At 40.3% G+C, this 18,941-nt stretch overlaps 1 protein-coding gene and 1 long non-coding RNA gene across 8 annotated transcripts in view; one reads left to right on the top strand and one right to left on the bottom strand.

Moving 5' to 3' along the window:
* si:dkey-222b8.1 (uncharacterized protein LOC560317 homolog) overlaps positions 1 to 18,941 on the bottom strand; it is a 34,886-nt gene that overhangs the window by 1,865 nt on the left and 14,080 nt on the right. For 2 of the 7 annotated variants that reach the window (XM_034891421.1, XM_034891425.1), the window contains 10 exons: positions 18,359 to 18,602; positions 15,833 to 16,007; positions 15,612 to 15,635; positions 12,763 to 12,972; positions 11,634 to 11,885; positions 7,140 to 7,241; positions 4,986 to 5,039; positions 3,365 to 3,548; positions 626 to 794; positions 219 to 357 (listed from right to left, as the gene is read on the bottom strand). In XM_034891421.1, the coding sequence (XP_034747312.1) occupies positions 219 to 357; positions 626 to 794; positions 3,365 to 3,548; positions 4,986 to 5,039; positions 7,140 to 7,241; positions 11,634 to 11,885; positions 12,763 to 12,972; positions 15,612 to 15,635; positions 15,833 to 16,007; positions 18,359 to 18,602 (1,553 nt within the window). Of the gene's footprint in view, positions 1 to 218; positions 358 to 625; positions 795 to 3,364; positions 3,549 to 4,985; positions 5,040 to 7,139; positions 7,242 to 11,633; positions 11,886 to 12,762; positions 12,976 to 15,611; positions 15,636 to 15,832; positions 16,008 to 18,358; positions 18,603 to 18,941 lie in introns of all 7 variants that reach the window. The other 5 variants (XM_034891423.1, XM_034891419.1, XM_034891420.1 and 2 more) reach the window with 3 other exon arrangements.
* LOC117956409 overlaps positions 11,095 to 18,941 on the top strand; it is a 27,247-nt gene continuing 19,400 nt past the window's right edge. Inside the window, exon 1 of the long non-coding RNA XR_004659255.1 lies at positions 11,095 to 11,105. This is a non-coding gene — a long non-coding RNA (uncharacterized LOC117956409). The remainder of the gene's footprint in view (positions 11,106 to 18,941) is intronic.

The raw sequence follows: 18,941 nt of genomic DNA on the forward strand, positions 1-18,941 counted from the left end.
GCGTTTTGGTACCCAACCCTAGTGCTCAATATCAAGGCACTGCTCTATCATAGTGGCATTCACAATTAAGTCTGAGAGAACAGGAAAAAACAACTGGAATTAAATGCAACAGATCACTCAGATTTGTCAAATAATCTAGTAGAAATCTTTCATTTCAAATTGCCATCTTCCGTGTATTGTTAATGTCAAATGAATGTGAAAGCGTCATCAACACTTACTAACTGCAGGTGCAATGCCTCCGACACTGCCTGGACCTGGTATATTTCCTGCCACAGCGGCTGCCTGTGCAGCAGCTGCAGCCTGAGCAGTCGCTGCCTGCTGCTGCATCTGTCTGTGGCACTGCCGCAGGTCAAACACCTGAATGATTTACAAGCAGTTTAGATTAAAACATAAATTACATCTGAAGAGCATGGCACCATTCATTCTTTAATAACACTCTAAAACATTTTATTCAGTTCCCCATTTGCAGCTACCAATGGCTCATTTTTAATTAGTTTTTGCCATGCCACCTATTTCATTGCTGCTCACTGATGTGTGAACAAAATAACAAAATAGTTAAATAGTTTAAAAATAGAGAATATATGTGTGTGCATGTCACAAAATGTGATTCTGCGTGTGGGCTGACCTTGATGTAGGCTCCAGGATAGATCTTGTGCACAGCATCACCTGGTGCTCGGCCTGCCTCTCTGTCGAGGTAGTAGCTCTGTACAAACACAGCGTGGTCGCTCATACAGCGCATCCACACATCGCCCTCACCACGACACTCCAGCTGTACACCCTTCCCTATGTGCAACCTGGACACATAGGAAAAAAACACATCAGGACAAAAAGACGTGGAACCTCCTATCATTTATTGTGAGAAAAAAAAACTGGATGTAGGGGAGAGAGGGGTATGATTAGGGTAGGGTATCGTTTGGAGTTTTAAGATTCCAATGCCGAACCGGTACTTTTAAAATGATTCTGATTCCTAAACCAATTCTGGAAAAACTGAAAAAATACATCAAAGAAAGGCTCTTTGATAGAGTTTTTTTTTTAATTGAACAATATGCTAACGTTTTAAATTACTTTAATGTTATATATTTAAATGTAGTTGACACCTAACACACAACTACAATAATTTAACAATAAATAACAGTTACACTTTTAACAAGTAACAACAAAATAAATGTTAAGTTGGTATGCTAACCAGAGCCCAGAAGGAAAATATGGCATTTTAAAAGTAGCCTACACTGACGGTAGCTAGCTAACGGTAGACTACAGAGGGAGTGTGATATTTTTAAGTCCGTTTTTTAGCAACAGAGGGAAAATATTTCAGTTGACACATTAAGAGGAACCAAAATGAGTAACCGAGATTTGCATTCTAATTTGGTCCGAGTCCTACTGGTTGCGTAGGAACCAGTTCCAAAGTGTAACCGGGTTTTGGTGCCCAACTCTAGTTATGACATCCAACAAAGGTCGCAAGCAGGTCACATGTGCTTTAGCCATTCGGTTATCGAGGCGCTCTGGCATTATCTTTTTGAAAAGAAATAAGATGTTGTGGAAGATGATTCTGCTGCCCTGACACTCTGAGACCATAACAGAACAGATCGTTGGCTGAGATGAGCACATGGTTTTTCAAATGTGGGGTGACATGAAAACATCCAGTCCATCCAGTCAAATGAATGTTCTGTAGTGTACCTTTGCACAATGAACTGCATAACTTTAATCCAAAACGGAAAAAGTAGTAGGAGTGTAACTTAATTAGCATTCAAAAAGGAGCCATTAACTGGGATTGCAGCTCTCTCAGGGTTACCACACATTTTCGGGGATAAAATGTCCATGAAAAATAAAATGTTTATTGTGTAATAGCTGGTCATGTTCATATTTACTTCAAATACTTCAAACTACAGGCACAGTCAATACATTGTCCTTTATATATTTAAAATTGCTTTACAAGCACTAATATCAGTCTGGCACTGGCTTTGAAGCATAAGGGGAAACGGATTATCAGTGTATTTTTAATGCTTTTGATTATAAACTCATTTCAGGATTCAACTCTGAAAAAACAATGCGGCGCACTACATAATATTTTACGTCTCTCTAATGAACGATATAGAATTGGTTAGGAGAGCCATGAAATAATAACTGAACATTTACTAGGCATTATCCAAACATAATCTGATTCAAACTCTATTCAAACATAACTTTAGCTAGCTGGCATCCATGGGGGGGGGGGAGGCGGTACGTGGGGAGAAAATTAAGAAATGTACCAAATGCATGCTCTTGGGGGGAACTGATTGGGTCTCTGTTAGTTATAGAGTGGTCTATACATACTCTATATGTAAAGCGTCCAAATTAGAGCAACAGTTGGGCTCATAAGTTTACATACCCATGCTTAAATTGACAAAAAAGAGGAATAAAAAACACGTCTTAGAAATTTATCTTAATGCCTTAATTAAAAAATGAGGTAAAATCCAACCTCTAAGGACACCAATTTTCTTTGTGAATGAATAATGTATTCTAAATAAATAAATGTTCTTCCTTAAAATACAGGGGGCATTAGTATACACACCCCTATGTTAAATTCCCATAAAGGCAGATTTATATTTTTAAAGGCCAGTTATTTCATGGATTCAGGATACTATGCATCCTGATAAAGTTCCCTTGGCCTTTGGAAATAAAATACCCCCCCTACATCATCACAAACCCTTCACCATACATAGAGTCTGGCATGGGATACTATCCATAAAATCATCTCTCAATGCAAATTAAACCGGCTATTAGTCTAACTGAAATAAAACCATGCCAATCTCTAGGTATGGTGAAGTGTATGTGATGATATGGGGCTATTTTAATTCCAAAGGCCAAGGGAATTCTTTTAGGATGCATGGTATCCTGATCCATGAAATGACTGGCCTTTAACAATAAAAATGCGTCTGGCTCTATGGGAATTTAATATAGGGGTGTGTATACTTATATCCCCTCTATTTTAAAGGACAAACATTTATTTATTTAAAATACATATATATATATATATATATATATAATATTATAATATTCATTCACAAAGAAAATTGGTGTCCTTAAAGGGTTAGATTTTACCTTATTTTTTAATTAAGGCATTAAGATCAGTTTCGAGAACATGATTTTTTTATTCCTCTTTTTAGTAAACTTAAGCATTGGCATGTAAACTTATGAGCACCACTGTATGTTACCTCAACAGCTGCAGAAATAGTTTGCCGTTACGTTACATTACATGGAAGGGTACCACACAAAAGATTACAGTAACAATTAATTTCATTAAACATAACCGAATTACATTACTTTTCCAAATATTTCAAGCTTTCAACAAAATGGCTACTTTAAATCTATTTAAGAGACACACCTGGCTCTCTCGCTTGCATCTGTGCGGTGGACGTTACTCAGCTGGCCCAGGCAAAAGCGATCGCCACCTGACGGGTCAACATAGCCATCCACGGTTACTACAGGGCAGCTGGAGGGCACCTTGAACATCTCACCCACCTGAACGTCCATTTCAAAGTAGGAGATAGAGCACCAAAACTCTGGTCCTGCATTGAAAACAGAGCAAACTGTGTGACTAAACCGTGTTTTCTTTCCACCTTTGTGCCCGGATGTGACACATTCCACCCCAAACACACGCAGTGTATTTATCACCCAAGATACTGTGGACACATGTCTAAAATATCATTCTTAAATACTAGGGCTGGGCAAGTTAACGAGTTATTATCGCGTTAACTAATGAATTAATTAACGCCGAAAAAGATTTTGTCTTCTTATAATAATTTCTTTATTATTGTAAAAGTTTTTGCTCACAGGCTTTGTAAATACTGCAAAGTTTAATTTTCTTATCACCGAAGTACTTCCAGTCTGAAATATCACCTGACAGTTGATACCAGATCAACGAAACACACAGTGGCGCAAGGCTTCAGCAGGCTACGTTAGATGCAGCGTGTGGGTAAGTAAAAGATAAACAAAGGCAAGAGACGCTAAGAAATGCCATAGCGACGTGGATAGCTACAGACTGCAGGCCCTTTAGGGTTGTGGAGGACATCGATCTGAGAATCGCAACAACAACTATAGGTATGAGATCCCCTCAAGATGCACCATCACAAGCAGAATACACAAGTTGTATAAAAAGGAGAGGACAGCAAAAGCGACCACGCTACAAAATGCACCCTAGGGACTACTGGACTCCCTGGGGACTACTGGACTCACTGGGTAACCAGAATTATCTTGGAGTTACAGTGCATTATAATGATGAAAAGTGGAAGCTGCATTCAAGTGCTCTGAGAGGAATGAAAACAGAGGAGAGACATTATGCTGAGACATGCGCGGGAAACTTTATTGTGGGGCACTCTAAACACAGTTCAAGTGCTGCAGAGTTACAGCAACAACAGATGAACTTGTACATAGGAAGGAGTCGCTTCACGTTGCAACACGTTCCAACCAGATGGAATTCATCTCTGGACATGACAAATACATGGTTTAAATTGAGATGTACACTAAATAATTTATTTAACTGCTACTTTATAAACAAAATGCTGGTATGTTTTTGCAGAACAAATGTTTCGGCACTTTTGTTCATATTGCAGAACATTTAAAAAAAATTGCACTATATACACTACTTTTGAATTCATTATTTCATTTTGCGATTAATCGCTATTAATCGGGGAAATTATGCGATTAATCGCGATTACAAATGCTACCCAGCTCTATTAAATACACATTCATCATAAATCTTACAACCTACAGTGCACAAGCTCTACCTTTCCCATTTTTCTAGTCTTTCCGTCAACGTAGACTAACCATGATGTAAACAATGATAGCTTATATGATACACAAGAGTTCCTACTTACTGAGCACTGTGCAGCAATACGTCTAATAACAGCAGTAAGCCAAAGTTATATGCCAGTTTAAAAATATTGTATGGAATCAGTGGCAACATGTTCACACTACATCCATTGTGGTGTGTAATACTCGCCTACCTGGATGGTTGGACACAGAAGGAGGGAAAGAAGTTGAGCCATGATGCTGAGACCCTGAAAGCAGAGGTATAAGTACATTAATTATGAAAAATTCTGATTTTGGCAACTCCTCATGATAATATCAAACTAGAATTACTGCCTTGCGTTTGCATGCCTCAGCCAACCAGTCAAGATGCAGTTTGCATCCATGTCCGTACAGACTCATATCATAGAAATGTAGTGAAGACTTTGAAGGAATTCAATTAAATAAATAATAAAATAAATAATAAAAAGATACATTCATTCATTAAAGGTATTTAGTGTGTTGTTTAGAAAAACGTGGACACTTCCTAAACACCTTCAATCCGACAGCACAAAAGATCTATACAATCACCACAGTTTCAAAATTTGTGTCACCAATTTAGTAGTTTTGCATCGTCAGACCTCAACAGTGCTGTGTGGAAGAAGGTCTGGCTACATCACACATACAGTCCTGGATAGAAGAATAAAATGGTTTGGGTTGTTTGAATTTCTTTAAACCAATCACAATTGTCTGGGGCAGCGCTAATCTCCGGTCACAAAGACAGTGGCTATGCAAAAGGGTAGGAACTTGTTTTGGTGGGACATTTATTTAATTTCAATATTAAATGAAGTTAACTGTTCACACACTACAATAACGCGAGTTATTTAAATTAGCTGGATATGTGGTTAAACGTAACTTGCCCTTACCAGTGTGTACCTTATTGTCGTGTGTATTTTGTCCATAGCAAATCGCCACCAATGCGTCTCAAAACGTTTCAGTTAGAGAGTCAATGCCGTAAACATTTTCTTTGTAAATCTTTCTCTCTTTCTTGCTTGCTTCACTTGCTCTTCCCATTTTCCGCATGTAGCGTTAACTTGCTAGCTCTGAGGTTCTGGTTGCTGTTTTTCGAAACGGCCAAGGTTTAAAAGGCAACACAGAGAAAGCGGAAGGTGGGGGACACCTGGCAGGTAAATAAACCGCCGCCAATCCAGACTTCAAATTCAGTATCAGACCAAAATATCATAATTAGCGTAAATTATGACTCTTATATAGTGTACTCTAGAACTACTGAATTTGTAAAGAGTCTTAACCCTTTTGTTGTCCTCCCGGGTCAAAAACAGACACATATTTGACTTTTTATTTAGTTTTCAATAACGCCACTTTACTAAAACTAATTTTACAGTACTTTTTGGAATTCATGGTCAATATCCCTCATTTGTATAGAACTATACCTAATGTTTGAGTTAAAAAAGCAATTATTATGAATTTCTTTGACTAATAGTTAAGATCAGAGGAACGTACAGATGAGTTTAGTCAGGAATAAAAGTGATCAATTGTATTTGCAAAGAGTGTTGTATGGAATCCAATCCATTTTTTGTGGTAATTTGGTTAAAAAGAAACCCATATATCAGATATAGACATTTTTTAAAGGGGTCAAATTTGACCCGAGGACAACAGAAGGGTTAAGATAACTTGTTATGATTTGATACTATAAATAAAATTGAATTGAGTAACCTTAACCTTTGACCGCCAAAATTTCATCTGTTCATCCTAGAGTCCAAGTGAAAGTTTGTGCCAAACTTGAAGAAATTCCCTTAAGACGTTTCTGAGCTATAACATTCATAAGAATGGTACAGAAGGACCACCCGAAAACATAATACCTCTGGCCACACCTATCACCGGTGCAGAGGCATGACAAGACAGCACAGCACATGAAATTATATGAATCACCAGATCTTTCTCTTCTCACATCTGTATCTTATAATTATTAATGAGGCTGAAAGAACTTAACTTGACACTCCAGATGACTTTTTACACACTGAGAAGCCCTGGTTACTGTTGGTACCACGTCTCTGTTTGATCAATCATGTTGAAACTTTGTCCTCTGAATTAATATTATGACCAAATCATTTCCCGGGACAAATATAGAAATATAGAATACCTATGTATACCACAGCAATCCCACATTTCTAAAGCCCCTGTACAGTATATAAAGGTTATTTGACGATAAAATAGTAAGATTCATTTTCTACAAAGGAATAACATCACAGCAACAATATAAAAAAATAATATAAGAGCTGTGTGATTCTGGGGATGTCACAGAATAAAAGTGAACATCATGGGAAACTATTTGGTTTTGAAGGATATCTTACAGTGGTGGTTTGGGTGATGGAGAGGCGGTTGTTGGTGACCACGGCCGTTCTGCTGGGGTCCAATGGGAGTGTAGGAGGCTGTGCTGCTGCCTGTCCAAACTGCTGAATTACAGGGAAGCAAACAATGATCAGTGGGACCATGTTCAGTGTCCCTCAACGTGAGGGGCAACAACTCAATGTTCCTTAATTCCTCAAAATATTGTTGATCATTTTCTTACTACATGAAAAGAAACCCTACTACATCTGCTTAATGTGTTATTAACCACCTAGCCAATTCCCTGGCTCTGTGGTAATAGACTATTGGTAGCTGCTTACAGACTGGGTGATTGAAGCAACAATGATGCTTTGCGCTCTTTTGTTAGTAGTTTTTTAGCTTTTATACATAGGGGAGGGGTTTTGTTAATGATGCCTGTACTCATCGAACCATGTTTTCAGGCTGCACAAAAAATCCTGGACAGAGAAATGATGATGGAAATGGTTTAACTCCCCAATTCAGTACTTATAGTTTGCCTGATTTTCACCTGATTTTAACAAGCATTTTCTAACATGTATAATGTGTTTAGAAAGAAATCACTGATTTAGCTTCATGCATACTCTAACACTGATTATTATCTGCAGATGCTTCCAGTTTAAACTAACGAACCTGTTGTAGTAGATGGGGAATGTTATTTCTGTCATTTTGGAGTTTTCCCTAGGTGGCAGTAGTGGTTCAGCCGGGGGAATGGGGTGGTGAGTGGCACAGGGCTGTTCTGTTGTAGAAGTAAGAGACGAGCCATGCTTGTGTAATTCTTATACAAGTGTTTAGTAAAACTCAGATAAAGCTACCCCCCTGTCCACCTTTCCTTTACTAATACCAAGGATATTACACCTGTGAGCTCTCGCTGGTGGAAGAAAGGGAATATCCTCTGGACTCCAAATCACCTTCTTTATGTCTCTCCTACAGCTTGACACTTTTACAGTATTCAGTTACTAAAAACTTTGATGTTGCTGATATTTATTTCTTAAGTTAATATCTATTATTTTCAATATGAATTATTATCCGTTACTTGAAAATTGCTAAAGTTTTCCATCCCCTGGAAGACAAAAAAAAAGTCTGAGATCTTATAGGAAGTGCCTTAGGAATTTCAAAGCAGCCTAATACTCATCATTCATAGAGGAATAGAAGAACAACCCCAGGTTTCTTTTCAGCATTGTAGCCATGCTGACAGCAAGTCATAGCTCTATTGAGCATGTGTTACTCTAACGCTTCATCTTCCTTTTCCAAAAAAAGATCCCTTTTTTTGGTATATAAGGCCATTATGTAATAGAACAGCTGAAGACATGTAAGAGGAGAGAGCTGGAATGACATGCAGCAAAGGGCCACAGAGACAAGGACTGAGCCTCTGTACATGAGGCATACGCTCAACCAGGTAAGCTACCCAGGCCCCCCTTCTAGAGCTTCTTTAATAATAATAACTATTAGAGATAAAATTCATCACATCTTGTTCTCAAACGGTTCCAGTTTATCTTACAACACAGAAATGCTAGAAACAGCTGTAAAACCTTACATATAGAATGCTTTTCTTCAACCTTCAGCAATTAATGCTAAAGATTTTTTCAACTAAGCCATCTACCTGTCTCTTTGACCCCATCCCAATTAGGCTACTTAAAGATGCTTTACCATTGCTTTACAATCCTTTACTAGATATGATTAAATATGTCTTAAGTAAGTTATGTACCACTCATTTAAAGGAGCTGTGATAAAACCTCTTCTTAAAATCCCCACTCTTGAGTCAAAGGTCTTAGCCAACCATAGACCTACAGTGGGGGAAATAAGTATTTGACCCCTTGCTGATTTTGCAGGTTTGCCCACTTACAAAGAATCCAACAATCTTTAATTTTAATCATATGTACATTCTAACAGTGAAAGACAGAATCCCAAAGAAAATTCCAGAAAATCACATCATATGAATTTATAAAAATTGATAACCATCTGATGAGGAAAAACAAGTATATGACCCCCTACTAAACAGAAAGTATTCTGGCTCCTACAAGCCAGTTAGTCTTTCTTTAAGACTAACTGTATAAAAGACACCTGTCAACATCCAAACAACCAGCATCCAACATCACCACCATGGGCAAGACCAAAGAGCTTTCTATGGACATCAGGGACAAGATTGTAGATCTGCACAAGGCTGGGATGGGCTACAAGAGAATCGGAAAGCAACTTAGAGAGAAAAGATCAACTGTCTGCAGTTGCAGTCAGATAACTGCAGTTATCAGGAAATGGAAGAAGCACCACACCACGGCCAACCTCCCTCGGTCTGGGCCTCCACACAAGATCTCGCCTCGTGGGGTGTCCCTGATCATGCGAACGGTGAGGAATCATCCCAAAACCACAAGGGGGGAACTGATGAATCAACAGAAGGCAGCTGGGACCACAGTTACAAAAGAAACGGTTGGTAACACACTACGCCGTCATGGATTCAAATCCTGCAGCGCATGCAAGGTCCCCCTGCTCAAGAAGAAACATGTACAGGCCCGCATGAAGTTCGCCATTCACCACCTGGACGACTCAGAAGAGGCCTGGAAGAAGGTGATGTAGTCAGATGAGACCAAAATAGAACTTTTTGGCCTCAACTCAACTCGTTGTGTTTGGAGGGCAAAGAACACCGAGTACAACCCAACGAACACCATCCCCACCGTCAAGCATGGTGGTGGCAACATCATGCTTTGGGGGTGCTTTTCAGCCAAGAAGACGGGACAACTCCATCGTATTGAGGGGAGGATGGACGGGGCCATGTATCGTGGAATTCTGGAACAACATCTCCTTCCCTCAGTGAGAGAGCTGAAGATGGGTCGAGGATGGGCGAGCACGACAACGACCCTAAGCACATCGCCAAAGCAACAAAAGAGTGCCTGAAGATGAAGCACATCAAGGTTCTGGAGTGGCCCAGCCAGTCTCATGACCTGAATCCAATTGAAAACCTTTTGGAGGGAGCTTAAAATTCGAGTTGCCAGGCGACAACCTCGGAACCTGAATGATTTGGAGGCTGTCTGCAGGGAGAAGTGGACCAACATCCCTGCCGAAATGTGCACAAAACCTTGTCACCAACTATAAAAACCGTTTGACATCTGTGCTGGCCAATAATGGCTTTTCTACAAAATATTAACATGCTGTTTGTCCAGGGGGTCAAATACTTGTTTTTCCTCATCAGATGGTTATCAATTTTAATAAATTCATATGATGTGATTTTCTGGAATTTTCTTTGGGATTCTGTCTTTCACTGTTAGAATGTACATATGATTAAAATTATAGATCGTTGCATTCTTTGTAAGTGGGCAAACCTGCAATATCAGCAAGGGGTCAAATACTTATTTCCCCCACTGTATATCTATTCTCTCCAATCTCTCCATTGCTGAGCGATGTGCGTTGCAACAATGCGCAGTTGCACATTTTCTTTCAGAGGTGAACGTCTATGGCGTAGGGTTTGGTGTAGGCTTGTATTAAGTACTTTTTATAGGATCAATCTTAGTTTGTTCATGTTAACGATCAATCCTAAATGCACGTTAAAGACCTGGTTTTCCATAAGGCGTGGTGCTTGGACCTGTTGTATTTAGCTTGCAAATGCTGCCTCTAGGCAATATTATTAATTAACACTTTATTAACTTGTACTGTTATGCAGATGATACCAAATTATATATATCGATCAAGTCAGAAGAAACCAATTACTTAGTTCAACTTCAAGCATGCACTAAGGACATAAAATCCTGGATGACCTACAATTTTATGATGCTAAACTCAGACAAAACTTGAAGTTATTGTACTCAGCCCCAAGCACCTCCAAAGCACAATATCTAAATATGTGACCAGCTCTTAGTTATGCTGCTTTGGTTTAGACGGCTGACGGACGTCCTATGACACAGTGAGATCCTCTCTCCTTCTCTCTCTCTACTTCTGTGTGCATTCATGTCCTATTAATGTGTGTTACTAACTTAGCCTCTTCCCCGAAGTCCTTGTGTTTTTTTCACCTCACAGATGTCCTTGGATTGTGGTGCACCTGGATCGAGTTTGCAGCTGCTGTCGTGGTCCTGCTTGACGCCCTGCACTGGTACTACTATTATCATTACTAGTCATAGTTCTATTATCTTTATTTTTACTATAATTGACCCTTTTCATCATGCCAACTGCTATAATCATTATAAATCATATTTCTGTATATTTGTGTATGTGTGTGTGTGTGTGTCACCCCCCACCCCTACCCCAATCTGGCAGCGTCAGATGGCCGCCCAACAACAGTCAGGTTATGTCCAAGGTCTCCGCCTGTTTAAAGGATGCCACTGTCAAACCAAATGCTTTCCCAAGGGGGGAATTGTTGTGTCTTTGTGAATTGTGTGTGTGTGGTGTGTGGTCTAGACCTACTCTATCTGTAAAGTGTCCTGAGATAACTTCTGTTATGATTTGACACTGTAAATAAAACCAAACTCAATGTATGTGTGTTTGTGTGAACTCACTGTGGAAGGCAGCCTGGCTCTGAGACTGTTTATTGGTGCTGTATCCGTTCTGTCCATGCGAGTGAGGAGGAGGTAGGGAGGGTTGTTGTGGGTGGGGGGGTTGCTGGGAAGCCTGTTGCTGAGGAGGGGGTTGGGTTGGGGTCGGAGGCCGTGGTGCCGGGGTCATAATTTGAGCTTGTGGAGATGCAGTTTGGAGACGGCCGTCACCGTGACCGCCCTGCAGGGGTAGCATAGAGCCGGGGACAGCCGACACTGTAGGGAGAACCGAGGAACACATCAGGCCTGACTTCTACTCTTTAACCTGTGTTTGAGAGCCCACATTCAAACAAAGTAGCTGCAGCTGTCAGCAGTGTTCAGCTCCTCCTAGCTCATACATATTATTCATCTGCTACTTTGCCAATAATAATGCACATAGATCAACCATAATAAGCAAGTCTGATTATGAACTGGGCCCTGTTCCAACCTGGTTTTACCATCCATCTCGAGTGATCCGATCACAAGTGGACAGCCCTAGGTACTTGTGTTTTTACTTGTCCGTAGATCGTCTCTCCAAATGCAATTGGATCTCACTTCACCTGCTCTATTTGCAACAAAAAAAGTACATCATTTCTGTTTGCATTGGCTGGATGTGTGTGTTTATAAATCTTAGTTGTTCTTCGCACATAAATAAAGTGAAAAATGAACAAAACACAGCCCCCAGTTGGTCTGTGTGCTGACCATAGACTGTCGGCTATATAAGAGGGTGCTGACATAAAGAGGTCTCCTGATGGGCAGTGGGACCTGTGCGAGAGAAAAAAGATGTTCTTAAAAGTCTCTGTGTTCAGCTCTTAGTGCATGTGTAGCTTCTAACTGAATCTCTGTGCTTTGAAGTTTAGTTTATATTATGCTTTTATGCTTCTTTATTTTACCTTTCATGTTTGCTAGGAATCATCAGGATGCTATTAGAATGTGGACACTTGCGAATCAAACCGCCTCCAAATATTTTTTGAGATCTCAATGCATCTTTTGAGTGTTTTCACCTGTACCTAGAGATGTGATCAGGTCACTGAGGAAGGCTGTTGGTCGGAACCAGGCTGGAACGGGGTGATAGTTGACGATTACAGACAATAGAGATAATTTAAAAGCTGACCTTTGGGTGAGACAGGCAGGTTAGTGTATCTGGTGACAGGTGGGGGTCCATGGGGCTCAGAGGACAGCTGTGGGGGAGGCAAGGGCTGGCCATAGTGGTCTGGAGGAGGAAGCTTCAGGGCTGCTTGGTGGTCAGACAGAGGAATGCCCGGTGGGAGGTCCATCTGTATACAGTCATGAATGTATTCCTCTTTGATCAGGCCACCTGGTGCTGCCACAGGAGGCAAGAGGAACAATGACTATGCTGTGTTGCAGTCATTTTGTGTGGGACATAGAGCTTATAAAAAAAAAAATCAGGTCATTGAAAGATTTGAAAACAAATATCATTGGTGGACATTCCTAAACTATCATTGGTGTTCAGGCAATAAACATTCAAACAACCTAATGGAAAATCATTTCTGGTTATTGATATTCAAGTTATTAAAACTAGCCCTTGAGAGTCTTGGTTCATTTTGGTTCTGAACTGCTGATTTTGTGTGCATTCATTTTTAGCACCTTTTAAGCTGTCTTTTTTTTTTGCAGAAACTCGTTCTAAAAAGTACACACAAATACACACAATTATAGCAAAAATATATAAGAAATAACCCCTACAATATAGTCTATTTACATGTGAAGTGATGTTATCCCAAATCATTTATCTCTGTAAATCACTGACAATATTATTAATTCAGTCCAGAAAGTGTCTTTCAAAAGAATATGTTATGGTGTGCATACAGTACATAAATTCAATGTTGTGTAAAAGCTCCACATCAGGACATGAACTGGTTGTCTCAGCTTGTCTCTAAATAGTTTGGTTTCTAAACATGCTCAGTATGTTTACTGATGAATAGATGGACTCAGTAGCAGTGCAGCCTTACAGAACATTACGATGTCCCAGTGAAGTTGACCTTGGAAATAAAATGCCATCACTTCATTATTATAGCCTGTGATAATAAGGGTAGAGATTCTTGAATTATAGCCAACAAAGCGTTTAGTGAGGTCACAGTGACCATCATCCCCCAAAATCTAATCAGTCCATCCAAATTTGAAGGTAGTTCCTCCAGGGTGTCCTGAGATATTGCGTTCACCAGAATGGGACGTATGTACAGACAACCGTCCACGCCTGTTGTCACAGAGACATAAAAACACAATCACAGTGCTTCCTGCTCTGTCCAGCTGTGAGTTACCACACGGCAGCAAGTAGATGATGGCTTATTTAACTCCATATATTTATATATACTGTAGTATACAGTACACCAGGGATGCACCGAATCCAGGATTTGGCTAAACATTGGGCTTTTTGACGGGGTTTGGTTTCTTCCAAACCTTAGAATTGTTTTCCACCTAATTAAACCCTACCCTTGCACTAGGCGCACTACGCTGGTCAACCTAATGACGCCAACTTTGATTAAGGGAAAGTGTTTACATAGGTGGACCGTTTATTGCAGTAGGTTGTGAGAATGTGAAATTTGACCTCGTGAGCAGAACAAAATGTTGTTTGAAAGTTCTTTCAGTCAAGGTGATTCAAGTCGAGCTACACGTACCAATTTGCAATGCAGATTTGTCTCTTGGCGGCAAGGAACCTAAACAATACACAACGCTAAACGTTAAAACATTTGAGTATGATACATCCAAAATTATACGAGGAATCTACAGACGGCAGCCAAAATGCAGCAACTTCAGGTACGGCAAAGGAAGGACTTGTGTTAACCAGACGACCCTTACCAAACTGTGGGCCTTAGATCACCCACGAGCCATCCATGCAGCAATTAAATCTAAAAGGCTAATATTTTAGATATTGATTGGCGCTTGAGATAGGGTAAACATAGGCCTATGGTAAAAATATTAATAGTTTTTTCCCACTTGTCTTCCTGGCATAATGTTTCCTATTCTTTTTTTAACTGTTATAAAATAAAAAATTTAAAAAATACACTGCTGTGGACGTTACTGTGATAATGGACTGAGGCTGGGAGTTGGAATTGGTATTCTGTTTTGGATTTGGCAGAATCTTGATCAGTGGATTTGGTATTTGGCCTAACCTCAAAAATCTGGATTTGGTACATCCCTTATGTTTCCTAACGCATCCATAATACTCATCCCCCTTGCCATGTCTCTTTAGAAGACTAGTGGCAGGTCCTGGCCGGCCCAATTCAACAACCGTCAGTTATACAGTCAGCTGAAAGTGACAAACAAAAACATTGGAAGAGGCAAAGAATGTATAAAACTAAGCAGCGAGCGCACAGAGCAGCCACAATACACAAGAGGGCATCTTCTTTAGGAGAACTGAAGGGCCGACACGTTCTCACAGGTCACTCTGCTCTCAAAGTAGATTTTTGCATTCAAAATGTGGACCTTTTCTCTTGTTTCAAACTGCCAACTTCTCAGTATACATATGTATTGGAGGTTATTGTAAGCAAAACTCTGTGAAAAACCAAAACCAAGGCCGTCACATGTATGTAACGATATAGTTAAACGCTAATTTTCATCCGTAGTGCCTAGTTGGAGTAGCCTGGATGCAACACAAACTTAGCCCCGCCCACCACATTTGAGGTTGGGAAGTTTGGCTTGGACTTGATCCGTTGTGGAGCAACTATGCTTAAACCAGAACTGTTTAGACCAATCAAATTGTCAGGGCGGGATTTATACGATGGTGGAAGGATGATCAACAGCAACGGAATCAACCACGTCACAAAAGACCGTCTGGTTGAAACACGCCCCATAATCACAGCCCAATGGAGCAGAATCAGACTCATATTCTGACTAGAGTCTGAATATGACAAAGTCAGGCTATAGTTGGATGGCAGGAAAGCAAGAAATGGAAGTTTGCAATTTCTTTTAAATCATGATGTGGTGCAGGAGAATGGAACTCACCTGTATTTTGAAGGCTGAGGCCAACTGTCAGAGAAGACAAAAAGAACATGAGCAGAATACTTCAACAACATCATACAGAAAATAAAGCATCAGTCAGAAACTCACTACAACAGGGTGAGATTTATAAAGTTTGTTGAACTATGCTTATTATTCTTCAGTGATGAACTGAGACACTTTTTTCACAGAGACTGTGAAACCAGTGAAGAATAAGGCTGACCTACCGATGCCGGGTGACACCACCCTCTCATAATGGTAGGGGTTGACACATACATTGTCGTACTTCAGGTCAAAGGCGTATTGGCAGAACTTGACATGCTTGAGTTCATTTTTGTGGAGGTCAGGCCAGCGCCACAGCCGTGCATAAATGACATGGGGAAAACCTTTCCTTCCTGCCACCTGAGGAGAGAGCACAGCATCATTATACCTTCTGTCACGCTCACTGAATCTTGTTCTTTTAAAGCTACTACATGCTAGCTCTATTGTGTTCTTAGTACTCCACAGGTTATATTGTGATTTGGTCACACAGTGTTCCCTATGCCAACCTTAGTGGGCAAACTCAAAACATTGTTTTTTTTCACCTCTTATCCAGCAGTGGAGTGTATCTTTTTATTTGATATTACAGATGTCTGCTGTCTGCCGGCTGTCTGAATGACAGAATGTTTTTCCAAGGCCAAACCAACATTTAATTACAACATTTACACAGACTGCCAGAGCGGAGCAGAGTCTTCAATAAGTATTTGAGTGTTTGGTCTCTATGCGAGAACTGCCAGGAAATAAATATATACTGAAAATGGCCACTGGATTTTCTACTTTAGGAGGTCATGTTTTTATTACTAGTTGTTGGTTTGCTTGTCTGTCAGCAGGATTACGGAAAAATTACAGATTTTCATGAAACTTGGTGGAAGGGTGTAGCATGTGCCAAGGAAAAACACCATTACAGTTTGGAGCTGATCTAAATTTTGGGGCAGACAAATAAATTCATGGAAATTAGGAACCAGTGGTATTTTTGGCGTCTCCATCTGTGCAGCTGCAAACTGGGAAGACACAGACAGAAACCTAGCGGCAACGTTTAGATTGTGAGTCACATTTCTTTTTGGAGTGATTTATCACATAAGATCTTATTGATAGCATTAGTGTTACGCCAAGTTTTTTGGAGTAGTGAGCTGGGAGTAATTGCTGACATGTCACATTTGGTTGATCTTATGCAGCCAACGCGGCAGGTTTTGAGAGGGGATTCAGTTTGATATTGTGTCCTGGGGGAGACAATAACAGGAAGCAGCACTCAAGGGACTTTTAATTTCTCTATTTATTTCCATATGCTATATTCAAATGAATATATTAAGGAGCCGTGTAATAAGCAGCATGATGTAGAACGAGCACACCACTATTACAATATTACATATCCTGACAGGGTGATGCAGGACCCTGACGTGTAGGGGTTGTCATTTGCAATAATGACTGACTTGCTCTGCATTATCCATTACTTAGCACGCATTCTAACGTTCTAGCAGCCACCGTCAACTGGCGCCTCATGGGCCACATCTGAAACCATTAAACCAAGGCTTTCTAGTTCTTTCTTCAATCTGTCCCCAGTGGGTCGGGCTAATCCAACATAAGAGAAAACAAGGGGGGTGTTCTGAAGACAGACTGTTACCTGTGAAACAGGGATGCTCTGAAAACACCCCCATTAGCAATTAGTGCTTTCCACCCATAGACTATGCTTCCACCTGATAAAATTACACGGCAAAAAATCCACCAATCAGAATTTTGGTCGAGCCAGAACGTATCGACCAATAAATCAACTAGTCGACTGGGAGATTACAGCCCTAGTTTGCACAGTCCACTCTTGTCCACCACGCTGTTTACAAAAACACAGCTCTACTCTGTAAACAGCAAATTTTTAAAAACAAGCTAAAACAAAAGCTGTCGGTTTGTAGTCTAACTGTTTATCTTAGTTTGTAGGGAATCTTGAAATTTGGAAAAATCTTTATAAACTTAACTGCTGGCTAAGCTAACCATCCTCTCCGCTAGAGAGGTAAATCTATGGATGTATTAGAAGACCAAAATAGATGCATGTGTTACTTAGTGACGCAATTGTTCACGTTCTTTATTCTTGGTGATGATGCTGGTTGTATTAATTATGATTAAAGCTGCAGTTTTCCACGTCAACGTTTCGCTTCAGCCTCTTTGACAGTGACATTTTTCCCTGACAACAGGCCTTTCTTTCTGCAAGCATTTTCCACCAATAAGGACACTGCATACTACAACAACCATGTTTCAGTAATCACAGACTTTATCCATCACCCCTCAGTGAACTGTCTCCTAGTCTGAGATCTTTTTCTAGTTAAAGAGTAAACAAATATAGCAATAATTCAGTAAGAATGTCAAAATATCAAACAAGAATAGGTGTATTAGGTATACATACTGTTTATTTTCTTTATTTGAAAGTCTGGCCCCTGGAGTGTCTGCTTGGAAAAGTTCTGGCCCTTGGAAAAACGTAGTTGATGACCACTGTTCTACAACGTCTGCGTAAAACTGGACCATAGCTTTTGAAACATCATTTTTTGAGCTTCAACAAAAAACATAATCTCTAACGATATTGTCATATTAGAACTGGTTTTCCGGCAGTTTCAAGAAGCACTTTTACACCTTCCCTCCTCCTGATCTATTTCGTAATCTCTTAAATTATTTGTAATGTTAAACTGAAGGATGAATGATCACTGCACCAGCTTACAAGGCGCACTGACCTGCAGCCGTCCATCCAGTGTCCTCTGGATGGTGACACACTTGCTGGGATGGACACCATTGGTGGTGATGGCAGTGATGAGCGAGTCCAGCTCGTCCTTTTTCTCCTTCAGCTTTTTCACCAGGCTCTCAATGGCCCGCTTGGCGAAGCCCTCGTTCTCTCCGCCCTGCCGGTGGCACATTAAGCTGTGGACAATGCTGAGGCAGGCGTCATTGCTGCTCGGAGGGTTCACTGACATGATGCTGCTGCCACAAGACACAAGAGAAAGGCCTGTTATGCTTAAAGGTCCAATATGTAATATATTTACTGTAATAAATCCCAAAATTACCCAAATTAGTTATCAGATACTAGGGAAACATGCTAAGTTGAAATACTAGTGTTTTCTGACAACAATGCTAATTATTTTCATTGTTTTCACCTTTTGAAATTTCCATTGTGCAAAGGAACTTCTGTTAGTGTTTTGGCCTGTGTGTTGTTATCAACTGCCCAGTTTGAAAGCCAGATTTACAGCTGCGTGAAGCTGACACCCCACCCACGTCAAAAAATTCAGCAAATAGTCTGAATGGTTAGTGCTCCGTTTGTGC

This window comes from Etheostoma cragini, chromosome 14 (genome assembly GCF_013103735.1).
Source record: "Etheostoma cragini isolate CJK2018 chromosome 14, CSU_Ecrag_1.0, whole genome shotgun sequence".
Lineage (NCBI taxonomy): Eukaryota > Metazoa > Chordata > Actinopteri > Perciformes > Percidae > Etheostoma > Etheostoma cragini.